General features: G+C 39.6%; 2 protein-coding genes across 5 annotated transcripts in view; one reads left to right on the top strand and one right to left on the bottom strand.

Moving 5' to 3' along the window:
• The window catches only part of RBKS (ribokinase), a 69980-nt gene extending 68610 nt beyond the window's left edge, over positions 1 to 1370 (bottom strand). Inside the window, exon 1 of the mRNA XM_087774430.1 lies at positions 1142 to 1370. Within this exon, the coding sequence (XP_087630556.1) occupies positions 1142 to 1191 (50 nt within the window). The 5' untranslated portion in view covers positions 1192 to 1370. The remainder of the gene's footprint in view (positions 1 to 1141) is intronic.
• A 195-nt stretch (positions 1371 to 1565) lies between these two features.
• The window catches only part of BABAM2 (BRISC and BRCA1 A complex member 2), a 176062-nt gene continuing 155829 nt past the window's right edge, over positions 1566 to 21798 (top strand). The window contains exons 1-3 of one of the 4 annotated variants that reach the window (XM_087774427.1): positions 1631 to 1706; positions 2949 to 3044; positions 5044 to 5203. In XM_087774427.1, coding sequence (XP_087630553.1) covers positions 5076 to 5203 — 128 coding nt within the window. In that variant the 5' untranslated portion in view covers positions 1631 to 1706; positions 2949 to 3044; positions 5044 to 5075. Of the gene's footprint in view, positions 1707 to 1773; positions 2115 to 2948; positions 3045 to 4764; positions 4855 to 5043; positions 5204 to 21798 lie in introns of those variants that run through there. The other 3 variants (XM_087774428.1, XM_087774426.1, XM_087774429.1) reach the window with 3 other exon arrangements.

Raw genomic sequence — 21798 nt, 5'->3', positions numbered from 1 at the left:
GTTGCCAACTCTTGCAATTTTGCTTGAATTCTTCAGATATTTAGTATTCACTGTAAAACCCAGGCTGCTAGAACCAAGAGCTTTCATGAACTTCTGTACTTTAATTTTTAAAACAAGTTTCCAAACCTTACCTATGTACAAAAAAAAAAAAAGATAATGAGACCCAAATACCTAATTCTAAAAGCAAAATGCCCAGAAACTGAATAAAACAGAATTAACACGTTCTTTTAAAGAAGGATTTCATAATTTAAAAACCAGCTTTGGGGCACAGAGGTGCTGAATTTTTGAGGGCTTCCTATTTCCACTTCTCGATCTGTTTGGATAGGAATAGCTTGGGAGGCCTTCTCTGTCTCTTCTTTCAAAGTGTCACCTAAAATGTTGTCTGCAAATAATCAACTTATAACCTACTTTTTCACGGACCTAACTTCAGTTGCTTCACAATATTAAGCTTTCTTTCTCGCTTTTCTAGGGGAGACAAGTGCTTTGAACTGAAAACGTGTTACGGTTGACCAGCTTTATTTACCTTCCTAAAATCGTTTCAAACTCCTCTGCTGATAAAGAGTATCAGAGTTCACGATTTCCCATGCGGGTTACTAGGAAATGCTGCTTTTCTGGCAAGGCTAACACTGAGCCATCTAGCACAGCTGTAAACACAAACCCAAGCCTCTCCTCTCCCTAACGTTACAGACAGCTGATCAAAGCTCCAGCAGACAACACGTTCGGACTTCTCCCCGTTCCCACAGTCTTCTTTCAAAGTATTATTTGCAGGGCTGACATCACCGGGCCCAGCCGCCCCCACCGGCGGCTCTGCTCCTGCCCCCTGGCCCGGCCGCAGCCACCTCCTCGCCTCGGTTCCCTCTGCCCCCAGGGCCGAGAGCTCCGCGCCGCCGCAGCTGGCGCCGACCCCACTTCTCTCCTGTCCCGGCCCGGAGAGAGAGACGCGAGCCCCGCTTTCCTCGGCCCCGGGCAGGAGGGGTGGGGTGCACCCGGCCCGGCCTGCCCTCGGGAGGCGGGCGCAGGCAGCCGCTGCTCGGTCCCGGGCACCCTGACGCCCTGTGCTCCCTCGACCTCGGGGCCCCTCCGTCCAGTGAGGGCGGGAAGCCGGCCGCCAGCCGGCCTGCGGGAGCCCCCCGGTACTAACCTGACCAGGTCGGTCATACAGGATCCCACAACCACCACCTCAGCGGCCATGGCGACAGGGGACGGGGCAGCCCCAGGCCCCCCCAGCCCGGCCAAGGCGCTGCCCGGGCCTTGGACCCTGGACCCGGCCTTCGCGCCAGGCCCCGCCGCGGCGGCGGCTTCGCCTGTTGCCACGGGCGACGGGCGGGGGAGGAGGAGGCGGTGGCGGCGGCGACCGGCCCGCAGGGGCCTTCGGCCGGGAGGGGTGCCCCTGGCGAACGCCTGCTGGCAAGGCCGCCCCCTCCCCTCCTCCCCCTCTCCCCCGCCCCGCGCCGGCCGCGACGAACCCGCAGCCCCACGCCTGCGCGGTGAGACGGCCGGCCCAGGCACTGCGGCGGCCGCCAATATCGAGGCCGCTGAAGACCCCTCCGGCCCGGGGAGCAGCGGCGGCGGTGGCGGCGGCGGGGGGCGGAGGCGCGCACGCCGCGCGACGGGGGGGGCGCGGGGGCGCGCACGCCTGGCGCGGGTGGACGGGACGGGCGCGTGGCCGCGGCCGTTGCTAAGCGGCTGCGTTCCGGCCGCCGTAGGTATGGCGGGGCCCGCGACGGGGCTGGGCGGGCGGGAGGGAAGGAAGGAGCAGCGCCCCTGCCGAGCCCGGGGGAGCGGCGCGGCGGGCGGCAGGCTGGCTTCTGCCCTGGCCGCCGCTCCCTCCGCCAGCCCCGGGGCGCTCGGGGCGAGGGGACCCGGCGCCGGAGGCTCCAGGCCCGGCTCGGGAGAAACCGGCCAGGAGGCGGCGCGGGGGCCGGTGCGGCCCAGGGCGACGACTGGCCTAAGCACCGCCCGGCGGTCGCCCGGCCCGCTCCCGGGCCCCGCCGCCGTGGCGGGGCGGGGCGGCAGGCAGCGCCTCGGACGGCGGGCTCACCGCCTTGGCGCGGGGCGGCCCCGGCTCCTGGCGGCGGCACGTGGCCTGGGGAGCCTCGCTGAGGCGGGGGGCGGTGAGGCGGCGGCCGCGGCCCGGCGGGGGAGCGAGCGAGGCTGGGCGGGGGCCGGGCCGGTGTGCGTCCTCCCGTGGCGAGGCTGAGGCAGCTTGGGGGGTTACCCGGGGCTCCGCATCGCCGGTCGCATTCCGGGCTGTCGGGCGCGGGGGCAGGAGGTGGACGTGGGTCCCCTCTTCTCCCCACACCCAGGCACCTGTCACGGCCGCCCTCAAAGTGAAAACCACAAAACCGGGTTGCCGAGCCGGGGGGGTTAGGCAGGAGGGGCTCCCTTGAAGGCCTCTGTCACAACATTCACCTTTGCCGCCTTACAGCTTCCCTTAATGCCCATAATGTTATTACCGGTGGTGGAGGAGCAGAGTATCTCGCACCCGGACGCTCTGGTGCCCAAAGCAGTGCCCGGGATTTTATGGTTACTGTGAAGCATATGTTACATTTGCCTGAAGTCGTAATGATAGGCTGCTGAATCTAAAAGCGTTCAACTATTGCTTTGTTTACTTCTTCCCAGTGTTTTGTTTTGGGAGGGAAACAGTCTAGTGAATTTTGTTTTTGTTAATTCCCTTGAGTTTGTTTGTGTTCTGTTTGCAGTACTGTGGGAAAATTAAGCTGGGGAAAAAATATGTATATGACAACTGAAACCTATGAAAACCGTACTAATTGTGTTATAGTTTGTAAAGATCTCTGTTTACAAAATAAATCGGGGAGTTTAATTGATAGTGACCTTTTAAGTATTGTGTGTCTGGCCTGTTATGTAGAAGGTATTGTGGATCTTAAAGAAATGATGCAATAAAACCAGAAAAATGCCTAACAGTCATTTACATCTCATTTTGACAGTATCTGCATATTTTATTAACAAAAAGATAAGGAATCTCGTCCTGCCATTCCTTTTGGAAGGTGGATCTGTTCAACTTTGATCACCACGTGTATCTCGTATGTCTCACAATTCTACCCTCATAACACAGTCCTCTTAAAATGTGTCATTATCAGAACCAATTCTGAAATCTTTGTGTATGTCTTTAAGATTGCTAGAAGGATAGCTTGTTTTTCATAGTTTAAGAAATTCTTGCCTTCACCAGTCCAGCTGTCCCTCTGCTTGAAATTACTCTCCCTACAGCAGAGCTGGCAGACTGAAGTTTGTGCCCTGTTGTAGCCACTCTTGTGCAAAGTATCATTTTAAACTCATTTTTATTAGCTGTTCAATCTAAGCCATTGGACTTTGCGTTGAAGTAGGTCAAGTATGGGCTTGTGTTCTCTTGGTTCCTCTGGGGAAGGATAAAGGCAGTAATTTTTGGTAGAAAAGTAACAACCAGGAGGTAGCATCTTAAATTGCTGTAGGTGTTTGCTAAGCAAACTTAAGTTGTTGCCCATTGTCAATTACGGCAAATCATACATGTAGAGAACACATTATATGTTAGGACACAGATATTTAGTCTTCAGCTTCTTTGCTGCCATAAAATGTAAGAACCAGTGTATTAAAGATAATTACTGTTTTTAGGAAGTCTTACTTTATTAGTCTTTTGTTTGCCTTAAAGTGCCTGGCCTTTGCTTTATTCAGATACATTCTGAATAGCTAGGATAAATACTCTTTCTTGAACACTGCTTCATACTATTTCAGTGTGAATGACTTTCACGAGAACAAAATGTGTTAACTTTGATGTTGCTATCAGTTACAGGGAATTATCAGTTTGTAGAATATCCATTAGTTAATAAGTAGTGCTTGTAAACAAGCATGTTAGTAACAACAGAAAATTGCAACTATTGCCTTGAGTTGTTCACACTCTCTTTATAGAACACTTATTAATACAGCAGTCCATATGCAGCATTTTGTAAGGAGGTAAATACAGTATGTATTGGTGTTTATCAATTAAATGGATGTTTTTAAAAATATCTTCTAATGGTCAGACCTTAAGTATGAGCTCTTCTGCCCCACTTGTCAGTGGCATGTTTATGTTACCTTGAGTCATTTATGGCTTTGTTTTCTAAAACTGTGTAGTTCAGTTAATTTTCAGATGGAACTGTGCCTAAGAATCTGATTGAATATGTTGAGTTAGCTTTTTAATAGGTTACTTACCTTTCTCTCCTATTTCTCCTAACACAGTCTGTTGTTATCCACATTCTCTAGCCTTTTTGTGGTGCAACGAATTAAAATGTGTGCATGCTCAGTTTCTGCATTTCAGCTAAAAAGCATCAGGTTCTTAAAGTGTGCTAACTTAGTGGCCTAACTGATTTAGCGTAAGGTCACACAATTGCAAACACTCCTGAAAAAGCTGGGCTTAAAATGGATGTACATCAGCTTCCTGATCTGTTTTTTCAATGAAGATGCCTTTCAAAGAATATGGTGATACTGCTGAAAGAAAAGCAGCGTTAGCCTTTAAAAGGCATTGTGAAATGCTGTAAATAGCTACCTAATGAAGTAATGTAAAAATAATACTGATTATGGTTATGCTAGTGGTATTAGAAATTACAGATGAGAATACAGAGAGATAATCAAACCCTTGGTCCCATTGCAATCAGTAATGTAAGCCCCATTGATTTCAGCGGAAGCAGAACAAATGTGGCTTATCAATTATAGACTCCTAATGGAAATGCTCACAAGAAGGGCTAGGCTGTAAAGTGTCAGACTGGCCTTCAATTTTATTTCTCTTTCTCGTAGGGATAGGATTTTAATTAAAGGAGCCTAGGACGTAAGTCTGTTTTTATGTTGACGTTGAATAAATGGGCTTCATTGAATATTGCAGAGGTAGGAGGAAAAAAATTACCTGTGTTTATTTTTTCTTTATAAACCTGTGCACACTTCAGTTACTCTACATTCCTGATTGTTTGCATGTTTAGCTTTTTTCCTTTGATGTTTGCAGAGTCCATGTGAACTTACATCAAATAAGTAGAATATTTTTTTATTTTTTTTTTTCCCCTTACCATCCCTGTGCAGCTCAAGACAAAACGTAAGAGGAACATACTAAAATGTCACCTGAAGTTGCCTTGAACAGAATTTCTCCAGCGCTCTCACCCTTCATTTCCAGTGTGGTCAGAAATGGAAAAGTAGGACTGGATGCTACTAATTGTTTACGGATTACAGACTTGAAATCTGGGTAAGTGTGTTCCTCATCCAAAAAGAATACCCAGCCCCTCAGAGATAAGATGTCTTTTCAGGACTGAATTTTACTAGCTTCGTGTGTATTTAAGCATTTCCAATATATCTGGAGCTGACATACTAGCTAGATTATTTTTTGTCTTACTACCATTTTGTCGTTCGGGAGACTTAATTTGTCATATTGTTGGCAATAATAATCTTGTTAAAACACTTTCATCGCTGCCACTTGATAGTGCTGTTTTTCAGCAGTGAGATAGTTATAAACACTTTTTCCTGTTGTTCATCACTTGCTTATAAATTAAAAGCTTGAAGATAAATTTGTGTGACCTTACCTGTAGCTGTCAATATGCTAAATAAGAAACAAATTAACTTCTACTTTATCTGACCTCCCTCAAGATCAGTACATCAAGTGGCTGTAGGGCCAAGTGTTTGAAATTAGGCCAAGCTACTCCTTTTATTTTTAATTCCAGAAGGGTTCATGATGGTTTTCAAATAGTAATAAAGCTTGGGATCCACCTGTACAAAGGGACTCTGGTGTGTAAACTTTGTGAATAATACATGGGGAAAGTGAAATGCTAAAAGTAGAGTTTACTTTAGGCATTATGCAGAGAGGGGAGACTCCCAAGGTGGCTGTTAAAAGAATATTTAAGATGAGACGTATCAGAAATTGCTTTATTCTTTTTAGAGTTGGGCATCTAATGGCATCCCTGATTCAGGTATTCATTTGATACTGGAGTTCCGAGCCTGAAATTATTTTAGCTTAAGGTGTCTAAATCACGACTTTTGTACAAACTACTGCTTTGCATATAATTTTGAATGATAGCATAAGCCAATAGATCTCCAGAACCACCACAAAACACTGTTGTTTAAAATTTAGTTCTGCTGAAAACTTTGTTTATTGTGCTTCTTTAGGCTGCTTTATTGTGGTTTCATGGAGAGTTTGGGAGGTACTTTTCTGGTAGTTACAATGCTTTTTCAAGAAGGAGGTGTGAATTCTAGGGGTAGTTTGAAAGGAACCATTCCCTCCCTGTAAGGTGCTGCGACAGAATACAGATTTACTTGGGGGTCTAAGAAGCTATAACTTTTTGTTGTTAGTGTTGTCTGGCTTGGAATTTAGGCTTGCAAGTTGTGTGAGTCGGGCTGAGCAGTTATGCATCTGCTGCTATCATTTCATGCTAGACCTTGCTTTCTCTTGAACAAGTCTTCTAGGAAGGCTGAGATGGGAGCTATCTTACATTTCTCCTATTGAATCTGAGAGAAGGGAATACAAAAAAAGGTAGAGAGAAAACACAGCTATAGTCTGGTGGTGAAGGTATCAGCTTGTTGAGAGGCAGGTAAGGGTTTTGCTCTCTGCCCACCGAATGCTTATGCTGCCTGCCTTTAAAATAATAGATTAAAATAATATAAAGTGATGTTTTCTAGCTGACTCTTTTCAGTGGTATTTATAATAAATGTCTAAAGTTTTTGGCCAGTGATCTTACAGAGATGATCTTGAATTTGCTTTGGTAAATCCTGAATGTTTTCCAAGAGTTTATTCTTTAAAAAACTAAAAACTGCCCCCAACTGCACCCGTCACCCAAACCCAGTGATTCAAATTGTATAGTAACTGTTTTGAACATGTAGTCTACAACACAAGTGCAGTCCCTGACAGAGGTTGTCCTATGGTCCTATGTCTTGTTTAAGGGATAGGCTCAGCTGTATGTAAGTGCTAGCAATATTTTTTTTTTCTTGTTCTGTAACGTAGAAATGAACCTCATTCTTTATGTTGAGGCTTTTTTATGGCTTGAGGTTATTAGGAGCTGGAGTTGAGATAATCAAGATTCTGCACTTAGTTAAGAATGATTTTTTAAGGTGTTTTTTTTTGTACAAATAAGTTTCTTAAAAGCATCATTCTAACCAAGATTTATTAGCAGTTGCTTGAAATTTCTTTGAAATGTAAATTTCATGCATGTGGGTTGTTAGGAAAGATTTTTGTTGTTTGTTACAAATAAATCATTGTTAGCTTATTTATAATAGAAAATTTTGAATTTACGCATCAGTGTGGAAATACAAAGTTCCGTGTGATTTAGTGCTTTATGATGTCTCTGAACAGGTAAACAGTGTAAAATTACTTAACGTAATATGGGTGCATCACAGAATTAGAGAAGTCCCTTCCATAACTCAAGATCTAGTTCAGTGGTCTTTAACTTTCGATATAGGAGCCTGTGGGACTCCACAGACTGTTTTTGAGAGGCCCATGTCAGCTGATTAATAGTGAAATCCCCAACCCACCATATTGTCAGTAGATATAAATTCGTGGCTGGATACTGCCTGTAAAGGAAAACTTTGTAGGGCTCCAAGAGTCCAAAAATGGATTGAAAACCATTGGTCTACTCTCCTCTCCTATCCTCACATCACAAGATTATTCGAACCTCTGTATGGTTTCACTTTCGTTAAGCTTTTTTTAAAGAGAGAAATGACAATGCAGAGGAAATAGCAGGCAGAGGCAAATGTAGGTGATACCCACATGAAGAAACAGAAATGTAAGGACGCAGAGGTTGGATATACACAGGAGGAAAATGGGGAGGGCAGTTGTTAGAGTAATGGGGATGAGGTTCAGGACATTAATTGCCAAACTCCCTTCAGTTTCAATGTGGCTGAATCAGGCTTTAAACTTAAAGTGGAACAGGAAGTTGAGGAAGAGGTACTAGATTAAATATTTGAAGTAAAACAAAAAGCAGTTCTAGATCTCAAATGAATATGACCATTTATAAGAACTACTAGTTCAGAAACTTTGCTTTTGAATAGTGATTGTACATTTATTGACACATGAAAGGGGCTGTAAACACCTCTCTTCCATAGCCTACTTGGTTTATTACAGAATGTGCAAATGTTTTATGCTTTAACTGGTGTGTTGTGTGGAAGATTTTTAAGAATAAAATAACCACAATTTTAGTATAACCTTTAAAATGTTAAAATGTTTAAGGTAATCATCTCAATAGCTATTAACTTTGAAAACAGAAACATCTGGAAGCTTCTGGGTCAAGGGGAGGAGCCGTGTGGCTGCTGCACTGTCTTGTACCATGCTGTTAGTCTGACAGAAAGTTAGGGGTTCCTGTAGTTACTCCACTTCCCTGACAAACCAGTGCTTTCCGATGTGTGACAACACAAAATGTACAAACTGAAGATCCATCCATTCTCATTACTTAGGTTTTAGTAACTGGAGCTGTGATTAAGAGAGAATAATGGTAACATACTGAATACAGTAGTATCTCCAAGGCCTTGCCTATTCAGAGACTTGGTTTTAACATTCTCAAGTCAAAAGTAGAAGGAATTTCCCTTTTATTTCACCAGTGCAAGATCAAGTTCCAGGTTTATAGCCTATCATGTCAATTGATTTTGATTTATAAATGGCAATCATATTAAGTCTTATTTGAAAAGTCAATCCATATGTCAGATGATTTTAGTAAGGAACTTCTTTTGCACTTGTTCTAACTTATTGCTGAGATTGACTACTTAGTATTGTTGTGTTTTATAAACTGCATTAAAGAGCTGATGTTACATTAAAAGTATGAAGTATGCTGATATGTTAATTTCCTTTGCTTGCAAGTGTAGGAGGGAAATATGTCATAGTAAGGAAATCCTATTGTTTCGCAGTCTTTGAGTATGTAAATGTTTTATAATAATATGTTACAGTTCCATAATGTCTGTGTGTTTTACAAACTTATTAGACAGTACCAGTCTCATCAGGCACTTACATACATTTACATCTATGAGTAGGACCTTCAGGATCAAGTCCTATTTATAGGAGTTATATGGCTGCTGCTGATGCAGAGGGAGTAGAGAAATGTGAGTACCCCTGAAATGAGCTCAGCAATATGACAGGAGAGAAGGAAACTCTTCAATAGAAATAGTAATGAAAAGTTAGGTGGCCAAGTCTGCATAGCTGTTACCTTCTTTCTTGTAAAAAGGGCTCCACAGTGAACAAAAACAGAACCTGAGTGTTAGGTCACATCTCAAACACAGCACCTGTAGCAGCATTGATTCTGGTGATAAGAAAACCCTGGCAAGCATCTCTGTTGCATTAATAAAAGACATTCTTTGCGATGACAGAGTGGATCAAAGCATTTTAACTCTTGCATAGGATATTACCTTGTTCTAGACCCAAAGGAAATGCTGCTGCCAATTGAGTCGATGCCATATATTCTATCATTTGGTTAATCTCCAGTGGTGTCTCTTTGAAATAATGACCCATCTTAATTAGATATTAAAATCTACTCATAACCAACTAAATTGTGGCTAAGGCATTTTTCTTAGCATTTATACATATAATCATGGGAAAGATGTTGAATAGAAGAAAGTGATTATTAGGTAGATTTAGAAATAGAGGACATTTGCCTATGTGAAGGGTGTTTAATTATTGTATAATGTAGAATCCAGTTATTTAAGAGGCTGCTGCTTTTCCTATGGTGTGTTACAATAGTGAAAAACATATCTGTGGTGGTCGTTGCCTTTGAGAACTTTTTTTTCCCTACAGCTGTTCATCAGGGCCCATGCTTGAGCTTCAAATTATGCTGCAAGCCTATTCTTACTCAACAAACTTGGTTTTTTAAATTACTTTGATGTGTTGCACCAGGCAGAATTTCAAAATGAATACAGTGTTTTAAAGCTGCATATATTAAGATTCTATTTTTTTTTTTTAGATATCCACTCAAAACAAAATTCTAAATTTCATACTTGTTTGGTTATACTGTTCCATATTTATGAGGAGATTAATTGTGGAATTTTTATGTAACTGGTTTGTAGTAAACCATGTTGGTATTTTGTTCTTTGCACCTGTCTGATTCGCTATCAATTTCTGCTTCTTTGCTTGATACTGAGCTATGTTTACAATTAGTTATGTTCCTGCAAGAAACCTATATGAACAGTGGTCAAAAGAAGGTAATACTATCTGGAGTAGATTTTAACATACAAATTTACTATCAAGCATAATAAGATATTTATAACTTTATTGCCCTGCTTCCTAGGGAGCAGTGATGGTTTGCTTTTTTGTGTTATCAAGTAGACTGCAATATTCTTTGGTATTTCCTTTTCTTTCGGGCATTTCCCTTTTTAAAGTAAATATGCATTTTACTTGAGTATTTAATGAAATAATGTTGTTTTTTAACTGTGAAATACTGTTACAATACTGCAGCAGTTATTTAAAGCTTTTGCTTGATCTTTTGATGATCTACTTCAGTTACTTGAGGAAAGTTCACATTCCATTATTCACATTGGTATCTATAGGTAGGTTTTTTCAACATGCATTTTGTTTATGCATGAAGTTTAATGAATCTGACTTTTCTGAACACAATTACTATGAAAAGCCATTTTAAAAAATAATTATGTTCTGAGTAAAGTGTATACTTGAAAGGATGTGGCAGTTTCTAGGAGAGGTATGGTCTTATGAGTCCTTCACTGCTATATTGGATAAGTCATAAACTATTACTTTTGCACAGAGTAGGTCATTTCATTCCAGTTTCTGATAACAAATCTATTTCTTCACTACAAAGAATCTTATTACTAGTAGCTTGTTGCCACTCAAGCAAAATTTAACAGGCTGAAGCTCTGATGGGACAATGTGAGAGAGTGGAGCAGCGTTTGGAAGTTCAAACAGCAATTTTTCTGTAATGGTCCAAAAAGACTGTCTGTCTCCAAGAGTGTGCTCTCCTGCATTTGTTTCTGAGTGTTGAAAAAACAAAGCCAAAATGCCTATCTGATAAAGACCCAAGTGTAGTGCATACATTTGGTAATGGTTTTGTAAATATTCTCCACAAAGTTTGGCTTTTTTTTTTTTTACACCGATTTTAAACAAGGTGTTTGAAGCTGTTCAGAAAAAAAGTGTGTGTTTGTCAGTTTCAAGTGCTGTGAGTAAAGAAAGGATTTTTAAAAGTAAAGGTAGTATTAGATAATTGCAGTAACTTGGTCTCTAGTTTGAAAGACTACATACGTTTTTTTCTAAGATTTGTTCAATTTAAATACTGCACAGTATGACTTTGCTGGTATTTTTAGACTGGGACAGTGAATGACTTCCTCTTGTCTGACCTTGAAAAAACTGAATGGAATGTCTACCAGTTTTAAGCTTTAATAAAAATGAGAAGAAACTATTTGATACAGGTGCCAACTGTTTCTTTTCTCATTTGTTTAAAGAGAGCTTCTCATGGTGTAGCACTAATATATGTGCCAAATACAGTTGGAAAGATGCACCTTAGCAAGGTATTTAAATGTGTGTTTTGGCTATCTGTACCTTGCTAACTTATTGAATGGTTCTTGAAAGCCAGGGCTTACGTTAATATGTTGTAAGTCTTTGTCCAGGACTTTCTACTCTTGTAACAGATGTCTGTCTGTCTTCTTTGCATTGTGTATCACTGCAGGAGAAAAAAAATCCTAAGACTTCATTTTTTGTTGTAAAGATAGCTAAAAATCTAGTAATTGGGTACCTGGTCGAATTTCTCCCCCTTTTCCAAACCCTTGCATCACACAAATTCAGCATTTGTTTAATGTAAGCTGGACAGATATCTGTCATACCATGGATCTTGGATGCATATTACATTTCACCAGAAGCTGAGAACAACTGGCTTTTTATTTTTTATTCTTCTGCTGAGTAGAGAAGAATTATTCCTGGATAGCTCGTTGGTAAATTCTTCCAGCCTTATGTATGCAATTACACTTCATGTATGCTTGACTCTCATGTACGTATACATGGCATAACTTTAAATAGCTAATGTACACTTGTAATGAAGCTGAAGCAAAAGATTATGATTTTTTGTTTTAGCCTGTTTGTTGCAGTCATTGTCTGATGAGTTTAGGGGCTTTAAAAGCATAGGAGATGATCAAAGGCTCGATTTTGACAGACTAGTATGCGACAGTGTTGAAGATCTGATTCTGCCACGTTTATATTACAGCCAACAGAAGTCAACGGGAATACTTCTGTAAACTACTTCTGTGAGTCAGTGATAATAAAGGAAGCAAACCATTAATTTTTGAAAACAGAACTGTACACTGTTGTCTAACTACACAGTCATTCTCCAACAGTGTGGGAAATCAAAAACTGTCCAGGCCTTTTCTTATAATGTATTGATCATTATGTAAGCCTACATAAAAATTTTCAAAGGGAAGTTTCATTGTCATAAGAGTCTTTTTTGTTGGCACTTAGGTTGACATCTCTCTTATTGCTGCCCTTTTAAATGCACCCTTATAAATGCTTTGGGATCTCTTTAACTGTCAGTCATGGTGCTCTTTCTTCTGACCAATGGAGAAATGTATTTTTCTGACTGTTAGGTAACTCTGTCTGGCACTGAGTTTGCAGTGTAGGTTTAATGCCTCAAATTCAACTGGAAACAGAATAACCACACCAGTACAGTGCTATGCCTGAGCTATTTTAATCTGTTTCTTGATACACTTAGCTTAGGCATTTACTTGGCACTGCGCTGCACAGTGTAGACATACCTTGAAGCAACTGTGATCTAACTGGAAGTGAGCATCTGAAAAGAATACTTAGAGCTGTATGTCTAAGTGAACAGTTTTGTTTGCTCTTGAAACTGATATTTTTATTGAAGATTACTGAATTCCATCCTTGAGGTAAAGGTAAACCTCCTAAGTAATCCATAGAAAAGTAAATAAAAGGGAACATATTTATTTTGTCTTTCCTGAGAGAAGGGAATTGGTATGTCTGAGGCAAACCACTCTGTAGTGTATACCACAGGTTCTTTTCTTTGTAATCTGTGGTATATAGCTGAAAGAATAAAAATAGACCACTAGGACTGAGTATTTTTATTATTGTAAGATAAAAGAATCCCGATGAAATTGAGTTAATTAAAGGAAATTGCAGAATTCCATTACGGAGAAGAGGCAAAAAAAGCCAAATATAAAAACCTCTATAATTATATTTTCCTAAAAAAAGCCCAGATTCCTATGCTTCACTGAAATAATATTTTTAAACTGAAAATGTGACAGAGTACCTGTTGCTCTGTTTTGGATGGTCAGTTCTTTGTTCAAGAGAAAAACTTGTTTGGATTATTCTTGTTTATAGTTAGGGTTACCAGTGACCCTTCAAAACGTCTTCCACTTTACATTGTTTCTTTCTCTGTTTTCTACCTCTTCTTCTAGAATGTTGGTTTCAGTCTCTTGAGTAACAGTTGGTTTACAATTTGTTGTACACTTCAGCCATGGATTTTTGTTGTTGTTGTGAGGGAATAATACAATGTTTCATGTTCTTCGGTAAGAATTCTTCTGTAATGAGAATTTTTTTAACTAATAGATAGTTGACTATCTGTCCTGGTTTTCAGGCTGCCATAAATCTTAGTCATAAGCCTTAACTTAAACACTATGAAAGTGATATTCTTTCAGGCCAACTGCAAACCATTAAGAGGCAATGAAGACACTTAAAAGAAATCATATCCTTGGAGATTTCGAGTGGTATAATTCCGTGTGACTTGATGTTTTAGTTTTAACCTGTTGCATATAGGCAAAATTCAGTTTTATTAGATAGATGCAGGAGGGAGGAGAACCTGAGGGTGTAGGTGAGGTGTTGGAAGTGGCATAAAGACAGGTCAAGGCATTTGTGATGGGTTGGGGATGCAAAGTTATAGGAGCTTTGGGTAGACTGGGGTCTTTTTTTCACTGGGATCAAAAAGTGACTCTGCTTATTAGTAGCCTCATCCTTGCAGGAGGTCCTACTTGTTCTTCTGTGCCTGTGAGGCTGCTAAGGGATGAACCAGGTCTACCTCCTAGTGTGATGCTGGGATAAAGCAGTGAACTGGATTGTGAGGGCAAGAACAAGTATTTGCAGGGGAGAAGAGGATTTTTTTACCTGTCACCAAGAAGAGGGTACATGGAACTGCTTTCTTCAGATATAGTTAGAAGTGACCATGGAGAGAGTGATGGCTAATTTGATGCCTTATGGTGTAGCCTTGAATATAGTATTAGCACAATTGAGGTTGCTGTGAACTGGGGGAACTAATGTGAGAACGAGAAGTTAGAGAAAGGCGAGGAGAGGTGAGAGGTTCTTGAGCCAGACTTCCTGAAGAAAATGTAACATGAAGCTATGTGGGGCTTGTTTTCTGCAGGTGTGGTTCCACAAGGCAATCTGTTGTAATTTTGTATATGATTAGGATTTTCCTGTCTTTTTAGTCTATTGCATATCTTTAATGCTGTAATTAATCTAAAATAATGCTAGGAATAGGAGAACTACTGATATTTTTATTTGGGTGTCATCTTTTCGTAGGCTTTCTGCTGTCTCCAGTTCTGTAGTATTTTATAGGAATATACACAAGTTGAAGTTACACTTTTGAATGCAACTGAAAGCTATGGAGTTATGTTCAAAATGTGGTGATCCTTGCTTGGTCTAACTTTCATATCCAAAGAACTGAATTTGTGCTTGTTGTATTAACATAAATTTCTTCTGAGAGTTTATAAGTTTGGGAAACCAAATAATTAGAGATCCATGACCAGGAAGCTCTAAAAATCTGCAATTAGAAGAAAACTTTAAAAGAAAACGTGAAAAGACATAGGATCACTGGACCCCTCCTAATATTGTTTAGTTAATTTGTTAAAGGGGGAAAATATATAAACATGGACTATGCTTTTATTCCTTATGTTTTTTTTCTGATACTATTTCATTGCATTTTCCAATAAACTAAACAGTTCTATGATATGAAATAAATTACTTAGAAAATAAGTTGGGAGTCTTTATCGCTACTGCAGGCGGTATTGGGAGCAATGCTAAATGACTTATTAAAACTTATGTTTATAATAGCTTTTGTGACTTTCTGTATGAATATGCTCTTTCTGTGAACACCGAACAGATCTGAAACTCCAGGTGGTGGACTGTAATTTCATACATGGCGAAGAATAGTTCTCTTTTAGAGTAATCTAAAAGCAAAAATGTTCCTTGTCTGATTTTTTTTTTTCTTTCTTCAGAAATTGAATTCACATTAGTGAACAGTAGAACATGAGAGATTATTAGGTTCTAACTCATTACAAAATAATACGTAATGAAATGGCAGTTGTGAAAATATGAAACAGGACTTTGAATCTGACAGGAGGGGAAGGAGATGAAGTAAATCCAAAGGATGCATCTGCCCTTCCCTCATACTCTTCTCTAAAACTTTGCTTATGAGTTCCAAGGATTTGGGGTACAGCTGGTCTTACGGTATAATGAAGTAGTGCCTTTTCCTTGCCTGAATGTGTGACAGAAAGGTAGTTTATGATACTGTGAATTCACTACTTTATTTACCAAAACATCGTCTACTTGCGTGTGCATTATGAGTGTTATCCCATTGCAATTTTCTTGTTTCTGTTCATTTTTCAATCACTCCTTCATTAGAATTTGCATTCTCTGTTTCTATTTTATTCTTTTGACGAGTATTTGTGCCATGTGAAGTTTTCAAAGGGAGTTACAGGCAATTACCTGTATGCATAAAAGATCTTGCTTACAAAGGTAATCAGTTTGATTATAAAAGATGTTTCTAAAGCATGTTTGTAAAGCATGTTTTGCTGAAAACTTTCCTTTGTCAGTTGTTAATTATTTTTCTTAATTTCTAACATAATTAGCTCCTTGAGACCAAATAATAACGAGCTCCCATCCTAAACTGTAGGAATTTTACAAACGGAAACTTTTGAGATAGTGAGTTCTTCAGAGCTATTTTTTCAAGTACACTTGCAAGTATATTAGATGTGGTGCTGGTTATCAGCTCTGTCTTCATATTCCTTTTTGTGGTGGCCCTTTCCAACCCATCCTACTATTGTGACTGGAAGAGAGCTGTTCTAAAATCAGCCTTCCTAGGCTAAATGAACAGGGAGTTTGTGATGCTAAAAAAAATCACAATCATGTAGGGTTTGTATGTGCTTTCATTTAATGTAGAAGTTCTCTGAGATGATTGCAAAATATATATGTGTGTGCTTCCTCTGTTTCCCCCATAGAGGCTGGGCTGAATGTCTGCCTCCAGCAGAGGCAGCCGTACTTTGGGAGATTGCAGGGCACCTGCCACAAGATTGGGGCAGATGTGCAGTTTTAGAAGCAGGCCCAGAGCTCTTCCCACCTGCAACATCTGCTTTGGCAAATTCTCACTCATACTAAGGAAATCTACATTTTCTGTTAAGATACAGCTGCTATATTTGTTTTACTAACGACAGTAGTCATTAGATGCTTTTGTGTAGTGTTTCTAGTGAAAGCTGGTTGCTGGCAGCTGATGTAATTTTAAATAGTTATTTGAACTTTACTTTTTAAAAAATGCAAATCTGCCTGTGGGTGCAGAAGGAAAGCGAGGGGTTGTTTTCTTAGGGTATGTGTTCTGCCTCGTATCCCACTCCTTTCTAAAAGTTCCAATTAGTATGATGAAATTCATACAAGAAAACATGAGTATGTACCTATAGGCAAATCAGCACTTAGAGTAGATGAAGGTTTTGTTGGGAATATAGTTGACGTATCTGGAGACACCTTGGAGCTTCCCACTTGGTAACTATGGATTGAAGTGCTGTTGCAATTATGGAATACCATCCATACTAACAGGATTCGAAAACAACATCATCATCCATATTGCAAGACTAAAAGTAGTCTTTGTGTATAGTTTAATTTTATACTAAGTTTGAAGAAACCAGCTAAGGTACAGAAGAGTTTTATGAAAACAGTGGGTTTATCTATTGGAAAGTTCTTTGGAATAATTATGAATTGGTTTTCAGTTTTTAATATTTTAATTAAAATAGGTATGTAAGAAACAATGACTCTAAACGTAACTGGATTTTCATTTCCCAAAAGCAGTGGTGTGTGTCTTTATCTTTGAAGTGCAAGTCCCTCTCTCTAATATGTGTAATACATATGTCTGTATAAGGAAGGGGAACTGAAGATGAAAATTGGTTGACTAGACTCTCTCTCCCATTTCAAATTTTACCTGATTGACAGAATTTTGGTTGGATCTGTTGGTTTTCAGCAGCAGCTGCTCAGTACTCTTGTGTATTTGCAGGCCTCTGGGAGCATGTAAAGCGGCGTGCACTGTTGCAGGGAGCTGCAGTATGATACAGGTTTTCACCATCAGCATCAGCTCTCTAAAATGTGATTTTCACCATTTTTCCGTTTCCTGATCCTTGCAAAAAACCTGTCACCTGCTTGCCTTCCTTGCATTCTCCTCCCCCCTCCATATACTTTAATTATTCTTAATGTCTCTGTAGATGACTTACCCATCTGTTGTGAATTCTGCAATTAATTCTTAATTAAATGGGATGAAATATTGTGTCTTCAAGGAACACGGGAGTAGATTTCCATCTACAAGAATAGGAGGAAACAAGAATCTAAAGGCATCGGCAAGGGCTGTTGTACTTGAGTTTAACATTAAGGTGTTTTTCTTAGCAAATAAGAGTTTTGGGTGGAGTTTTGAGTTTGCTGCCTTTTATTAGTAACAAGGGATTTACCTTTCTTTGCCTCTGAATTATGTTTGACTCTTGCTGACAAAACCTTCAGCCTCTAAACCCCTGACCGAATTGTGTCTCGTCATTACTAAAATAATACTAATTTTCTTCTTTAGCCTCTTGTATTATGAAAGGAACTTGACCTCCTTTTTCCCTAACAGGATCTTTATATGACATATATAGGAGCGATTAGAAGCATATACTAGGTATCTTAGAGTTGGGAGTACAGTCAGTGGTCAGAACTTCCTTTGTGGTGTGAAGCTTTCTTCATCAACAGCCTTGTGAACAAAAAAAGTTGCCTGTTATCCAAAAAGTACCGATCCTGAAGAACAGCAAGTGTAGCAGTCTAAGCATCATGAGATTAAAGAAGCGTTTGCATCTCTGGGTATTCAGGTTAGGCAATATTAAGTTCCTGAAATCATAGTGACTGAAATTTAGTCTAATTTTTCTTTGCTATTGTACAGTAAAACTCACTGATAGTTTGTCTTCAGATAGAAAAGGTGGTAAAGATTCTGTATGATCTAAGAAAGACTTGAATGACTAAACACATTGCATACCTTTTTTAATCAAGAAATTTGATAGTAATCAAATAAATCTGACATGAATATTGGGGCATATACCTTTACCACCAATTAAAAAAAGAAATAAAAAGGAGATTGTATCTTTTTCAGTAGAGCTGTTCTACTTCTGTTGGCATTTCTGGATGTTTGCTATGGATTTATATGATTCTAAGCAGCAGATTTTCCGGTGTGGTATAAAAAATGAGCTTCAAACTGGAATTTTGGGATATAAAGAGGTGGGTTTGGGGGGCAGTGTTGGTGGTTTTGGTTTGGGTTGTTTTTCTTTTTTTTTTTTTTTTTTTAATTCTTTGGCTAGAATAACGACACATCTCCAGACTTTAAGGATTAAGGTGGTAAACAGTTGAGCTCTTTTTTCATTGTGACCCCTTCAGCTGGCACAGAACTTATTTTTGGATAAGGTTTTACAAGAGCCCAGATAATTTAAAACTGCTTGTCTTGGGAATACCGTCAAGTGACGGTGGTAGAAGACTAGCTGATAGGAGACTCTGTTGAAATCTAGGGCTATCATAGTCCTCCTTATCATCATGGCTTCAATCCTGTAAAATATCAAAGCGGCTCAGAAGGAAAGGGAATATTTTTTTTTTTTTTTTTTAGCTTAAACAAAACAGAAGAAGTTATAAATAGTCATTTAGAAATACATTGGTATAAGAGAAAACCTTAATGTTAGGCTCAACTAGAACTGCCTTTTCAGATGCTTTTAGAATATTCTGGGAAGAAGTATTAATTTTGCAGAGAAATGCCTTCTACTATACCTATCATTATAGGCTGATGCCTTGTTCCAAGCAGCAAAATGGAGTGACTTTTCTCATTTATTTATTTATTCACCCCTCCCGTCCCCCGCCCTTTTTCTCTTGGGTGATCTTTCCTCTTTCGTTTTGTGGCTGGTAAAGAATTCTGAGCACTTCTAACTAAGCATCTGGTGCTGACAGTAACTTTTTCTTTGACTAAGAACTGGTTTAGTTTATGTGTGTTTTATTTATTGTGAAAGAAACCTTTTCCCAACAGGTCACAGACAATCCCAACTGCAAGATGCATCAAACACTCAAAAAGAAATGTTCTACTTGTCTTCTACTTGGAATACGTATTTTATAAGGATGTAATGTATCTCAACTCAAGTTTCATCTGCTGTGTTTGCTCAAGGAACTTAGCTAAAAGCTGAATGCAAACTCTTCTTTTTCCTCAGCAGATATGGTTTCTTTTATATTTGATTCCATCTACCAGATTCCAGCTATAGGTCTCAGCACAGCTCCTTCGAATAGAGCAGCATGGTTTTAAGCAGTACATTCAAGCATATTCCTTTGTCCCTGAAACTTGTCAAGTTGATGATTCTTTGATATTTTAGTAGGGAAACCATTGTGGGAGATCTTGTGGTATAGCATTAATCATCTTATGAAGACTAATTCATATCACTGCTCTGAGCATCAGAGCATTAATTCTTGCTTCCATGGCTTTCCTATGTAAAATATTGACTATTTAGATGAAGATATGCAAACCAGTGTAATATTTTTCCATGAATAAAGAGAGAGATAGTACATCTATTCATCATGAGATGGAGTCAGCTTCTGAAACTAATTTTCAGCACCAGATATTACTGTTCTGTCAGTTCCCTGTGAAGACAGGACAACAAATAATCTTTAAAAGGCCTCGTTACAAGTCATTCCTTTTCAGTATGACGTTCGTGTGGACCACGTTAAGTAAAGGATCAGCAAATGTAAAATATTACATATTAGGATAGAGGCCAAGCTTCTGGTTCAGGAAAAGAAAAAAAAAAAAAGGACGGTGAATACTGTCACTTTCCATCACTTCTAGACCAATAAAATTAAAAGCATCTCTAGTGGAGTATAATAATCTAGGAAAAATACTTAGTATTGCTTTTAGGGACATTAACCATTAAATCAGGCTTTTATTTTAATGTTAAAGAATATTATACTTTCCCTAAGTATTTCCAAATGGCCCATTGTGCTAAAAGAAAAGATTGTAGGGTATTTGCAGGATCAGAAATTTTTGTGTCTGTTGAAAAGCTAACAACAATGTTATTTTGATGGTATTTGAAAAATGTGCCTCAGACTGTGACCTGTGATACTTTGAAAGAAACTTCCATTAAGTATTAATGGATGTTGCAGAGATATTTTGGAATTTGCAAAGGGGTTTTTTGTGTTGCTTTTTTTTGTATGCTTCCTAGAATTGGCCTTATGTGATGTAAGCCTTAGAAATGACTTGAAAGTGGATAATAATACTCTCATAGCTGTTAAATTCATCCACAGCCATAAAAACACCCTAACAATGGGCACTCCTGTTTTGCTGTTCTTACCTATTAAAAAAAGGCGTCTTTGAAAAAAATATATTCTCTTGTTTCTGTTGCACTGGAGCTCCAGTCTTTCTTATTCTCAAACTGATTTTACTCCCAGTGAGGATGATGTCCCTGCTAAGCCCTACCTAGATGTAACTCAAAAAGAAACAGTCCAGACCATTAAATCAAAACATTTTTAATCTCTGGTCCTGTTGTCCAGCATACTACATTCACTTTCATGCTGGCATCATCGGCAGATTTAATAAACATCATGTCTTTTCCATCATCAGTCTTTCAATGAAATGCAAAGTAGTGTTCTACCAGAAGAAAACCCAGTCAGTTCATTCTTCCTGGATGAAGCAAGATGAGCACCAGTCTTTTCTGAAACTCACTTTCCAGTCAGCTCTGCACACATCTGATAGTAGTTGTATCTAAATTACGTTTATATAGATTGTTCTGCATGGTGCTCTCACAAGACATTGCAAAACCCTTTCTAAAGTGAAGTCAGGCCATCTGTTGCTTCCCTTTTATTTGTGAGGACAGTTATCTAATTTCTGTAATGATACTGGAAAAATGTAGTGTATTCTTGTTGAATCAATGTAGGCTGTTAATTGTATCTGTGTTAGATTCTAGGTGCACACAAGTGGTTTGCTTATGTGTTCTGGTATTTTTCTGGAAACTTCCTTTAAGTTAATTGATCTGTAGTTCTGTGGCTGCTTCTTTTTGATAAAGCTACGTGTGGGCACAAATTTGATTAAATAGTAAATGTAGCTCACTGAATAAAAACAATCTGAAGCTAGTGCACATGGTTTTCTTAACTTGCAAGTGTAAAGAGAAAAGAGACTGTAGGGCCAGTATCTGAGAGAAATGGCGCTCTCAAGAATTTTGAGTATGTTGGTGAGAATTGACATTCCCTTGTTTGCCCGGATGACTCTCCTGCAGTAAGACAGACAGAGCTGCAGGAGTTACCGTGTCGTATCTGATAACGTAGGATTAGAATTTTTGTACTTTCTGGCTTACCCATCTTTTTGCCTTTGGCTGTGTGTATGGCCCAGTAAGCATGTCTTGTCTTTCATTATATTGTCAGTGGTTTGTATTAGAGCTCTACCAGTGACCTGATATATGAGCTTAGGCAAGTTATTTTGTCTACCTTCTTTTCGCTGTTTTTGTCTAGAGTTGGCTTTAAGTGGCTTGCAGCAAGCGTAGCTCTTGTGCTGGGGCTAAAAACAATTCTCAGTTATGTTAGGCTAGCAAGAAGACTTCTGAGTTATCAGGATCCCTAGATGTGGAAAGCAATGA

The sequence above is a fragment of the Nipponia nippon genome, unplaced genomic scaffold, assembly GCF_047370975.1.
Source record: "Nipponia nippon isolate SJK-2023a ecotype South Korea unplaced genomic scaffold, ASM4737097v1 scaffold_4, whole genome shotgun sequence".
NCBI classification, from domain to species: domain Eukaryota; kingdom Metazoa; phylum Chordata; class Aves; order Pelecaniformes; family Threskiornithidae; genus Nipponia; species Nipponia nippon.
Note: the sequence above shows the minus strand (reverse complement) of the source record. Positions and strands in the feature narration are given on the sequence as shown.